The sequence below is a fragment of the Alexandromys fortis genome, unplaced genomic scaffold (assembly GCF_014885135.2).
Source record: "Alexandromys fortis isolate MF-2015 unplaced genomic scaffold, M_Fortis_MF-2015_v1.1 scaffold_53, whole genome shotgun sequence".
NCBI lineage: Eukaryota > Metazoa > Chordata > Mammalia > Rodentia > Cricetidae > Alexandromys > Alexandromys fortis.
Genome location: NW_026067939.1, coordinates 4,832,035 through 4,844,257, shown reverse-complemented (window position 1 = coordinate 4,844,257; position 12,223 = coordinate 4,832,035). Strand labels below are relative to the sequence as shown.

Genomic DNA, 12,223 nt, shown 5'->3' with positions numbered 1-12,223 from the left:
TAATGGGAGCTCACCAAGGCCAGCTGGATGATGGAGCATGTGATCAAACCGGACTTCCTGAACGTGACTGACAAGGAGGGCTGACTGAGAAGCCAAGGACAATGGCACTGGGTTTTGATCCTACTGCATGAACTGACTTTGTGGGAGCCTAGTCTGTTTGGATGCTCACCTTCCTAGACCTGGATGGAGCGGGGAGGACCTTGGACTTCCCACAGGGCAGGGAACCCTGACTGCTCTTTGGACTGGAGAGGGAGGGGAATGGGGATGGTGGGAGTGGGAGGGAAATGGGAGGAGGGGAGGAGGCAGAAATTTTTAATTAAATAATATAAAAATAAAAAAGAAACAGCAGCCACTTCTTGCCTTCACTGTCACATTTCATCCGCGTCTCCCAGCACTAGAATCTGGCTCCAGCTCAAGGCCTCTCACCAGCATTAAGTAATCCACTTGATTCTCAGAACCTCTGCTCTGCTGTCCACCACCCATCCTCCCTGCTTGGCCTCCAGGCTGACCTGCAGGTGTTCATTACCTGCTCAAAACCTCAGCACACTTTCCCTGTTCCCAGCTTCCTCTTCTAAGTCCCCACCAAGGCCTGAGGCAGCCCATCCCTGTCACCTCTCTCCTCTTTGGCCTGCAGCTAACCTTTGGAGTGGGTTCTCTAAAGTCAGACAGTTGTGAAATCGCAGCAGCTGCAGGCGACAAAGCCAGGTCCCCAGAGCTAGGTCGGAGTGTGCCGTCGAAGAGGCGTGCCACTGCCCTCTGACCCCTCTCACCGTGTAATCCGGGACACGCTCTGTGACCCGCTTTCCCGGAGGCGCCTTCTGGTCCTTCTGCTTGGACAGGACGGCGACCCGGGGGCGGAGGGGAGTGGCCGCCGCGGCCTATTTCCGCGAGCATCCAGAGCCGGTTTGGGGAGCTCCACGCCAGCCTCCCGCATCCACGCCGCCCCGTTGGCCCCCCCGCCGTCAGCATCCATGCAGCCTCGTAGACCCCAGCAGCCCGCGCTGTTGCTGAGCCTCTGGCTGCTGCTGAACATCGCGCTGCCCGCGACTGCCGTGGCGCCCCGGGACCGGGAGCACACCGATGTCCCCACGCGGCCCCCGGCGGCGGGGCTGCCACGCGGGATCCTGCGACGGGCGGCGCACGCTGCGCTGCACTTCTTCAACTTCCAAGCCGGCTCGCCCAGCGCGCTGCGGGTGCTGACGGCGGTGCAGGAGGGCCGCGCGAGGGTGAGTGGGCCGCGATGCGGAGGGACACGCGCGGAGACCGCGGTGCAGCTCGTGCTGCTCGAGGGCCGCGGAGTCCTCAAACGCTGCTTTTGCCTTTCCGACATTTCCGAGACCAGACATACTTTACATGCTATAGGGACGTTTGGGGAAACTGAGGAAAGGGTCTCACGAACAGTCCCCGGTTTGGATCCCCCAGCATGGGTGGCGTTGGGATGCACACTGTGTACCCAACCAACCTATGGCTTAAATTCTGCGGCTTCTACCAAAGGCTAGGGGGGTGTGTCCAAAGTCTAAGCCAGCTCTCAACGTCGCAGACAAGTTTCTGGTGTTTCGTCCTGTTTGGTTGTTAATTGAAGACTACTGTCTAAGATTCCTCTAGGCCTGCACAGGGACCACCTAGTTCTGGCGCCATCCTGATCTAACGAGCGAGTGATAGGGCCACAGCAGTCTGGGATTGTAGGTGTGGATTTGTGTGCGCGAAGCTGTATGGCTCTCTTCATCAAACAGATTTTAAAAGTTTCCTTTTAAACTGCAGAGTCCCAAAGGCAGTGCAGCTTTCCCGGATGTTCCCCCAAAGCCACAGTCCCGCGGCCTCAGAGTGTGTAGCTCTGAGCGTTAAGATTGAAATCGGTAGGATGGTAACGCCTGTTCTCTGTCTGGGATCAGATGGTGTGAACCGCCCTTTGGACGGTCAGCCTTGCTCCTTATTTCTAGAAAAGGCAAACTATTGTGATTGTATACAAACAAAAACCTTTACTGTCTCAGGGACACGCCCCACCCAAGCTCCAGTCTTTACTAGTTTATCAGAAAAAGGAGGTCACGTCTTTTTGCCCTGAAGGCAGCCTCCCTGGTTATCTGGGGGAGACTTCTCTGTTAAAACAAAGCAAAACACCCAGACTGACAAAGTATACCAGTTTTCAAAGACCAGGGATTTTCCTGCATTCCAAGATGATTTTCAGAAATCATAAAGAGGGTGAGTGAGGTGGCTGCTGGGTAAAGGTGCCTGTTGGCAAGCCTGGTAGGTGACTTTGGTTCTCTGACCTGGGGACGGAAGGAGACAACTGACTCCCCCAAGTTGTCCTCTGATTTCCATGCGTCTGCTATGGCATGCATGCACACACATAATAAAAAAAATACAATTTTAAAACCTTCACTAAGAGCTCTGGTATGGCTTATCTGTAGCTGTGTTCCGGAACTTTAAGGAGACCCTACTTCGTTGCAAGTGGTGAGTGTGAGAGTAATTAAAACATGGGATCCAAGACATCAGCCCAAGAAACAATTCCCTGATGTTATGCTTCCTCTTAACCACCCTTGAGCTCCCTGGTTTTTAACATTTATGTGATTGCGGGAGCCAAGGAAAAGAGGTCAGTGTGCCAAGAACCAATTTCCGCCATGAATCTAGTCAAATCGTTTTCCTTAAAAGGCTACTGAAGAAAGGTCCACCCTTAAAGATGATCAAGCAGGCCAGTGTTGGAAAGATAAACATCTAACAAGGGCATGCAAATGTCTGGGAGGGTGGCAGAATCAAGAGGAATGCCTGGGAATGGGGGCCGATTCCTGGCCAGGGATTGCAGTAAGCTGGCTTCCTAGGGTCTGAAGCAGGTTGTATTGATGCTTTAAATTGGGTCTTGTTTTACCTCCAAAGAGCCACACAACTTGGAGACCTGTATATAAGTATTCTCCAGCTATCACCCCACTTAGGATGGAAATAACATATTCTGCCAATGCCGGGTGGTTATAAAAGTTGTGTCATATGATAAAGCAGGCAAAGTATCAAAATAAGAGTTAGAGGTAGCCCATTGCCCAGTCCCTAAATCTTGAACATTTTGTGTTAGGCATGAAGCTGGATTTTGTGGCCTTACTTCAGATGTGGAATAGCAACCTTAGGAAGGCGTCTTTGGCATTCTTTTTGCTTTGAAGTGTTCAGCCACCTCTCTTAGGTGACACAAACTTGGCCTGATGGGGACAGCTTCCAGAAAGATGCCTGTAGGAGCTCCAATGGCGAGAGAAGCCGCAGCCCTCAGGGAACTCATCTACTGTAGGTAGATGGCCACCCTCTGGTTAGAATCTCCATCCCATGGGCACTTTGTTAGGATAATGCACTAGGCTGCCATGCTGCATCTGTCCTTCACCTGGTCCTGAGCCAGGGGGAGCAAGTGGGTGCCTGAGTGGGAGAAGTAGAACTCATAGGGATCCCTCTTCGTTTAGGGCTGGGAATACGCCTTTTTTTTTAAATGTGAGGGGCTGGGACTAAGTCTGGTTTTCGAGGTAAGGGCCTATTAGCAAGTTATGAGATCATTTGCTGAGGGTCCAGTTGTTTTAATTTTCGGCTCCAGGGATTGAGCCCACAGCCCCATACATGCTAGGCACATGTTCAACCACTGAGCTACCTCCAAAGTCCTATGTAATGAAATGACTTGGGCCATACACCATGAGGGTGAATGGCAAAAGCAAGAGAGGTGTTTCCCATTGTGGTCCAAATCTATGTGCATAAACCAGGCCATGATAATGAATGCAATTCTTGATGTAGACTTTGTCTAAAAACAAAACAAACAAACAAAACAAAAATGGAAGCCAGGGGACCAAAAGATGTTTAAAGACAGGTCTTCCAGCCTGGAGATTTCCTTGTTTCTCTTAAGCCTCGAGAGTCCTCATTCTAGAAACACTGTTGCCCTCTTGTGGTCAAATGCAGTAATCACTGTAGATTATGATTTAAGAAAGTGCAAGTCTCTGGCTCCTGATTGAAGATGAGACGTTACGGTGGTGTCCCGTGTTCTCTGCTATGCCTACCCGATGTCACCTTGTTCCTGGTCATACACTACCATTCCATGACCAAAAACGTTTACTTTTCTGCTACGATGTGGCCCAGCTGCAGGGTCACAGTTGGAGCAGAGCAGATTCCCCGTGGTGTTGGAAGGTTCTTAGGCTTCTGGGTGTCCAGGGTCAGGCCCATGGGTTTCTCCACTCCTGGACACTTTGCTGTCACTGAGATGCGTGGACTTGAGCAGAGTTCTGTGGGCACATACTTCCTAAGAAAGCCAGCCACCTTATTCAGCAATCAGCTGTTGTTGGGAAATTGGTCAGGGTCCCGTTCCCATCCAGGACCAGACACAATTCAAAGAGCTGGGCAAGGTGTGTTGGGGGAGGGGATTGCCCATGCTCTATTCCAATAAAAACTAGTAATTTTGACATCGGGCTGTTAAACTGGAGCGTTATGGGGTCTTTCTAGCAAGAAAGGACACATCACTTCGGTTTCCATCTTTGGTTTGCGGCCAGTGGGGTGTGCGCATAGAAAGGATAAGGTACCTAGTCCTCTACTCCGGCCTTTCCCCTGCTTCTTCCACAATCGTGGCTTGCTCACACCGCACGAGTTGAAGAGACGACCCCGTCGATTCTTTCCAGAGCACTGAACTTGGACCTTGTGAGTGTGCTAGTTAGTTTTCTTGGCATCTCGACACAAGTCTGGTCAGAGGGAACCTCAACTGAGAAAATGTCTTCATCGGATTGGCCTGTAGACAAGCCTATGGTCTAAGTATTTTCTGGATCAATGATTGATGTGGGAGAGTCCAGCTCATTGGGAGCATCGCCACCCTGGGCAGGTGGCCCTGGGGTATATTTAAGAAGAAGGGGGTGTTGAGACAGTCACGGGGAGTCGGTAAAGCAGCGTGACCTCTGCTTCAGTTCATGCCTCCAGGTTCCTGCCCTGCTTGAGTTCCCATCTTGGCTTCCCTCAGTGATGGACCATGATAGGAAAGTGTAAACCAAAGAAACCCTTTCCTCCCCGAGCTGGTCACGGCCTCTATCACAGAAATAGGATGCAACCTAGGTCAGCGGGTTGGACACATGTTTTATACCTGTTCTTCACAGCTCACCCAACAGTCGGTGGCCGATCAGGTGGTAAGTGCATCTTAAATAGCTGGCCTGGAGGTGAGTCAGACCTTGCTTGTCAGGCCAGAAGGTAGAGCAGCTGCCGCTCTCAGGACTGAGACTGAGACTACCGCAGGCCTGCAGCAGGAGCAGAACTCGTCCCCTGGGCCACGCAGCTCCGAGTGCATGCGCTCCACTGAGAAAGGAACGCACCGCTTCTCAGTCGACGGAGCACTTCAGTACAGTATTAGACACCCAATGACGACTCCTCTTGGGCCCTTCTCTCCATTAATGTCAATAATTCAGAGTCAGTCATTAAGACTAGGAAAGCAATGCATTACGTAGGACGTATTACACGGAGACAAAAATTGGAGAATCAGAGAGGCTGCGATGCATACGAAAGATAATAAAATAGTAAGACAAAGTCAGGTTTCCCTTCCCTGAAAAAAAAAAAAAAAAACCCTTAACTTTTAGGTCCTTCATGAGACGGCAGTCAAATCAGAGGCCCTGTAGGGCCATGCTGCCATTAGGGATGCAAGCTGCCGAAGGAGGAAACCTCACGGCACAGAGCACAGGCACACACAAAGTAGCACACTCCTGGCCTGGCCCGGAGAGACTCAGACAGACTACAGTCTTTGCCCACCACACCAGCTCCTAGAGGGCAGGATCCGGGTCCAGTATTTGGCAGGGACTGCCAGCGGTATAAAACCTAGGTGTGATTTTCCTTGTCCCTTGCCCCAAGTTGTCCAAGCGACTGAACCCAGATGAGTCAGCAAATAGGAATGCCCTCAACTGCTCTGTAACAAGTTGATTTTGTTCACAGTCCTGTCCATAACATTTCACGTTTGGTTTTCCACATGTACGACCAGGGTGTTTGTAATCACGTGGTATTAGCAATGCCCCAAGTAAAGACTACTGGCTGGGGGCAGGTTGATCTTCTTGGGTGTCCTCCCTAAAGCCTTCCTTTAAGGCTCTTAATGGTTCCACTGGAAGTTGAATGCAAATACTCAATCCCCCAAAGATTAATTTTTAATACTAAAAGATGAACAGTTTCAGTGACTGCTAAGCAGTGAGTCACTCCATGCATGCATACAGCCAGGGCAGGGGCAAGTCATCCGGAGGATGTTTTAGAGAGCCAGCCCCACACTGGTTACGACTAGGAGCCCTGACATGTTTCCATTTGGTTTATTTGTTGTGGTTGCATAAGGTATCATCATCATCGCCACTAAAATCAAGTTGTGAAAGAGAATCTTGTGTGTGCTTGTAAAGTGGATCTATGCAAATTCAGGGTCACATCAAGAACATGTGTCCATGTCCACAGCAAACATCACATTAGGGACCACGACTAATTCTCTATCTTTCTTCCTATGTTCACGTGACACATTACCATAATGCTCGTGGGTTCAACACGTGAGATACGTTCACCTGCAGTTCTAGAGGTCAGGGGTCTGCAGTGGGTCACGCTGCCCCCCGGAGGTTCAGCAGAAGCCCCAATTCCCTTGCCTGTTTGGTGCCAGTTGAGCTCCTTGGCTCATGGTCCTGTCTCTTCTCCTCCCAGCCAGCAGTGTCCCATCTCCTGTCTCCAGAATAACCGAGGGTAATTTCATCATAACGATTACAGTGTATTATGGTTATTCACGATATATAGAGATTATTCATGATAATGATTATGAATGACCTTGGGGAAAATCCCAGTTGTTTGTCCAGCCACACCAGCGCTGGGGCCCCTAAAAGTACCTCCCACACCGCCAAGTACTCAAGGTCCTTGGGAAACGGCTGCCCTTGTTCCCTTTGCTGGCTCTTGAAACCATGGCTGGCTGTGGCCTGTTACGAATGTGAACAACTTCTGTAATATGAGCTCAGTTTGCTTTATCTGCCCTTGCCTAAAAGGAGGAAATGCACTAATATAATTCCAGGGCATAATATAATATGCACTCTGTCTAGAACCTAAGAATGGCCCAACAATTTTTATTTACAAATGAGTTATTTTTCTCCAAGCAAGCCTGACTCATCAAAGTAACCTTATAAAGTGGAGAGGTTTGCTTTTTTTGGAATAGCCTGACATTTATCTTTTCTCACCAAATATGAAGATGGAGGGGACATTTAGAAGCAGAATGTTAGAGCGGCGGGTCCCACTGCGATGAGAGGGGAGACAGGAAGCCCTCTGAGCGCGACAGTGTAACCTGCTTCTCACTCGCCCACCACCCCAGCATGAAAAATGTGGAAAGTCCTCAGCCATGGCCCAACAAAAGGAGGGGGACAGGGTTTAACAAGCAATGGCAGAGAGGAGAACGGAGGGAGTATTTTTGCTGGAGCACAGGGCTTCCGTTCACACGTGAGCCTTACGTTTGGGTGTCTTATCACTCAGGTTCTTGCGTTGCAAATGAATTTAAATAGGGAGTTGAATTTGCGAACTGTGCTCTCGGGATGGATAAATACCTGTCGTTTGTCTTCTAGTTCCTTGGCTTCTCTTTAATACTTATACCTCCCGGCTCAATGCGTTGTACAATGATTCGGAGACAAAGCAACACAGAAGAAACCTGCCGCTGGGTGGAGCCTAAGCAGATTCTGCCCCAGAAACAGAGGGAAACAGCTCCGATCCATTAGGATGAAAATAACTTTGCGGTTGATGATGAACAGCTTTCACTGAAAAGAAGAAGTGAATTGATAGAGCCGTTCTTAGAACGTGTGCTCTTTACTTCTTGATGCACATACCAGCGCTATATATAGCACTGCCTCTGCCACGGTGGTTTTTGCTCTCTGTGGTTTCTTACTGGTGGTCGATAACAGAAATACGAAGTGGACATTTTCAGAAATAAATAATTGCTAAGTTTTAAAATACAAGCCACCCTGATGGTATGAAATCTCATGCTAGCCTGCTCTGCCCTGCCCTGTATGTGAATCACGCATGTGTCTAGTGTATCCACGCTGTATATGCTACCCTCCAGCTAGTCACTCAGTAGCTAGACTGGTTATCAGATCAACTGTCGCAGAATTACAGGGCTTGTGTTGAAGCCATTTTATTTCCTAGTAGCCAGGGGTCTTTAGTGGAACAGAACCAAGAGAGTGTCCATATAATTTAAGTGGGGTTTTATTACATGGACTTACACAGGTAGAGGCAGGTTAGTCCCCCAGTAGCCCCCTGTGGGATGGAAAACCTGCAAAACCAGCGGCTGCTCACTTCCAGAGCCTGACAGCAGAAGAAGAGAATGTGCTGATGCTGTGGTCCCAATCTGAGGCTGAAGGCTCAGTGAGTAACTGAGCAAGGGCAGAGCCGAAGGCTGAACTATCTCGTCCACAGATAACGGCCAAAGCAAGAATGCCTGCTCAGGAGGTTGAATGTACCAGGACACAGTGTACACGTGGAATTATGAAAGAACAAAATTTACTATTAAAAATAGTCACTTGCCTTCCTTCAGAATTTTAAATAAAGTGTTCCATAGGTTAAGAGGAAGAGAAATCATCCAATGTATGAGATTCCTCCTCCTTCCATCTTTTTGTTCCATCTGCACTTCTGGCCGATTAGAGCCACGTTCAGGGCGTTCAGGGCTTTCAGGGCGTTTGGGGCCTACGGGGTGTGTTTTCTCTTCTCTGTTTCTTTTGCCACATGCCAATCATCTCCAGAAACATTCTTGTAGACACACCCAGAGCTGTGCGCTACCAATTTCCTAGGCATTTCTCAATCCAGTAGAGTTGACAACTAAGATGAACTCTTAATCCATTCCTGTGTCTAGTTTATTGACAGTATCACAGGTATGCAGTTATAGACAAATACCACACAGGGAGCTTCGTATTGACTGCGTTTTCAGGCACCCCCTAAGGATCTTAAAACACACGCTGCTGCAGTGGTTAATCTTGGCTGCCAACTTGAATACATCTGGAATGAACTAAAAACCCAAGCAGCTGGACATTGGTACCATGTGAGGGATATTTCTTGATCGGACCACTGAGGTGGGAAGACCCACCCTAAATCTGGGCCATCGCTGGTGGCAGCTCAGCAAAGGGGACATGGGAGAAGGAAGATTTCACTCTGCCTGTTTGCCCTTACTCTCATTGGCAAATCCATCCACCCTGGTGCTGAGGCATTCCTTCGTGTTAGAACCTGATTCTTCAGGACTCCAACAGAGCAAAGACGGAGCCCCGTGGACTAAACATCTACCAGATTTCTTCAAGAGACAGCCGTTGTTGGACTAACTGGACCATAGCCTGTAAGACACTCTAGTAGCCCCACCCCCTCTACCTTTCCTGTTCCCAAGGCAGGGTTTCTCTGTGTAATGTCAAGCTGTCCTGGAACTCACTGTAGACCAGGCTGGCCTGGAACTCACAGAGATCTGCCTGCCTCTGCCTTCGGAGTGCTGGGATTAAAAGTGTGTTCCACCATTACCTGGTTATGCCAAAACCCTTTTGGAGACAGGTCTCTCTACAAAGCCCTGGCTTCCCTCGAACTGACTGTGTAGGCCAGGCTGACCTCAAATTCACAGCAATCACCTGTGGCCTCTGCCTCTGCCTGGATTAAAGATGTGCACCACCATGTCTGACCTAAATTCCCTTTAAAAGTCTCTGAAATAAGCTTTCCAATTCTCCGACACCTCTAGTGACTGCAGCCTCTCCTAGCAGCCATGGAGAGCCCTGAGAGTCTACAGTGTGAACTGTGATTAACAAGCTGAGATAAATACATTTGATTATCCTGACTCACTTACTGTGAGAAGCAAAGAACTCAGTGACTCTGTGCATAAAACTTGACAGTTTGTGGAAAGACAAAGAACATAATGATTCTGGCTGGCTGCTTCTAGTGCCCCTGGATAAATTAGCAAAACCAAAGAGTGAGCTCTGTGATATAACCAACAGCCAGCATCTCAGGATATGGTAACGATGGGAGTGAACCCAGTTATACAATTGCCTAGCTCCCAGTGTGCATAAACAGTCCAAAGGCTTCTAAATGTTCCTTAAGAGAGAATCTTCGGCAGCCAGAGAGCTCAAGCTGTAGAAAAGCAAACCAAAGCCCTCATGACGAGGCTGAATGACAAAAGAACTCAAACCCCAGCCTCCGAGAATGTCCAATTCAAGTAAGGCCACTAACCAGGAAGGATTGAGATCCTGTAACTTGGGATGGGGATGTCTGGAAGGACCCTAGTGAGCAGAGAACTTTGAACCCTAAGATTCTCAAGGGTTTCTCTCACCTGAAGAAGGGCCATCACATTCCCAGTTAGCTCTCTCTGCTTGTGCATCAAGCCGAAGCCCTTGTGTTAGCACCCCATGCCTTCAACCCTGCCTGCCCACTGCAAGGCCTCCCAGCACAGCGGCCATGGACGCTAACCCTCTGGAACCAGGAGCCGGAAATTAAGTACTTTCCTTTATAAATTGCCTTGGTCATGGCGCTTTGTCATAGCAATAAAAAAGTAACTAAGACATCTACACACAGCTACACATCGTTACGTGGGTAAGTACCTCGTTCCATTAAAGCAAGGTACTTACCCATGTAACAGGAAGCAAGAAGTAAATTTTCTTTTAAAAAAATAATTTCATTTCAGACTGCCACTTGCAAATATCCCTTCTTGGAAAATAGCCCACACTAGATTTATAGCCCATCAGTTGCTGCTGAAGCAGAGGGTGGCCTTGCCACCTGGATTTCTGAAGCATCATAGTTTGATTCTCCGGAGACTCTGGGAGCTTACACTGACCACAGTTTGAAATAAGTCCTCTATATCGCTGACCCCGCTGATGCCTTAGCTTCACTACTGAAGGAGCTACTTGTCACTTTTTATCCCTCAGAACTTCTATGGTTCCACGCAGCAGTGAGAAAGAACTTCTCAAAGTGTGGTCCCAGGACCAGCAGCATTGATAGCAGCTGGAATTGGTTAAAAAACAAGTTCTCAGACCACGCCCCAGACTGCCTGAATTAATACTTGGTGGGTGGGCCCAGCACACGGTGTTTTAGCAAGCCCCTTTAGTGCATTCTGGTGAGCAACTACAATACCAGGATAAAGTCCGTGTAGGAGACCTCCTCTAACCTGGCCCCTGCCCAGCACTGTGACCTTAACCCCAAGTCTACCCCATGTTGATGTGCCAGCGCTAGATCCGGGCCGCTCCTGTGTACTGGCTCACACTCTGCCTGTCTGGAGCAGTTTTTCTGTCTCTTGCTTGTCTTGTTCCATATCTTTTCTGACACTTTCCACACCTACCCTGAGTTTGCTTCCATTCACAATGTATCCAAAAGGGTCTCTCTTCAAGGTTCCTACAGTTCCAGGGCATCCTTACATCCGAACTGTTAGGGATTGTATCATATCCTTCCAAAGGGGTCTGTTCAAGTCTTCTTCCAGCTGGTTAATGCTCCCTTACTGTAAAGAGGGTTCCGGAAGATGAAATTGAGGGACAATGAGGTCCTACTGTATTAACCTGAGCCTTAAATCCAGTGACTGCTGTCCTTTTAAAAGGGCCATGAGAAGGGACAGACAGAGGAGGAGAGATCACCATTTAAAGGCAGAGGCAGAGGCTGGAGCGATGCAGCTGCAAGTCAGGGATGTCAGGGAATGGGACCCACCGCCTGGAGCCAGGAAGAGGCAGCAGTGGATTCCGCCTACTACCAACTACGTGTTGTTTAGAGACACTCAGTTTGTGATCCTTTACTATGAAACCTTAGCAAATCAGTACAGAGGTCCTCCTTGGCCAGTGTCTCCCAGAGAAAGGTTCTTATCTACAGGATCTGGCTTGCAGATACCGTACAAAGTCCACCTCAGGCCAAGGATTCATTCCACCGCTCCCTCGCGCACACACCAGCAGCAGGCTTGCAGGCATCCTTTTCTTGAAAGGGGCTGCTGACACCTGCTTTTGCAGCCTCTGTGTTCGCAGTCTTGGGAGGATGGGCTCTGAGGATAGGTCATATGTTACAACTGACAGCTCTTGACAGGGCAGTTCTTCGTTCTGGGACAAGTTGCCTGTTTCTTCATTTATAAAATGGCAATAGTGAAATATCTACTTCAAGGCTTTGTGATATAAGTTTCTACACAGGATCTATGGGAAGTCAGGAGAAGCACAGAATGAGAGTGGCAGATATATATAGACGGATGGGTGACATATATAGATAGATGATGGATAGATAGATGACAGATAGATAATAGGTAGTAGATAGA

General features: G+C 48.9%; 1 protein-coding gene across 1 annotated transcript in view; it reads left to right on the top strand.

The window, feature by feature from the left end:
- Positions 1-774: 774 nt before the first annotated feature.
- Positions 775-12,223, top strand: part of Rarres1 (retinoic acid receptor responder 1) — a 30,282-nt gene continuing 18,833 nt past the window's right edge. Inside the window, exon 1 of the mRNA XM_050147496.1 lies at positions 775-1,226. Within this exon, the coding sequence (XP_050003453.1) occupies positions 972-1,226 (255 nt within the window). The 5' untranslated portion in view covers positions 775-971. The remainder of the gene's footprint in view (positions 1,227-12,223) is intronic.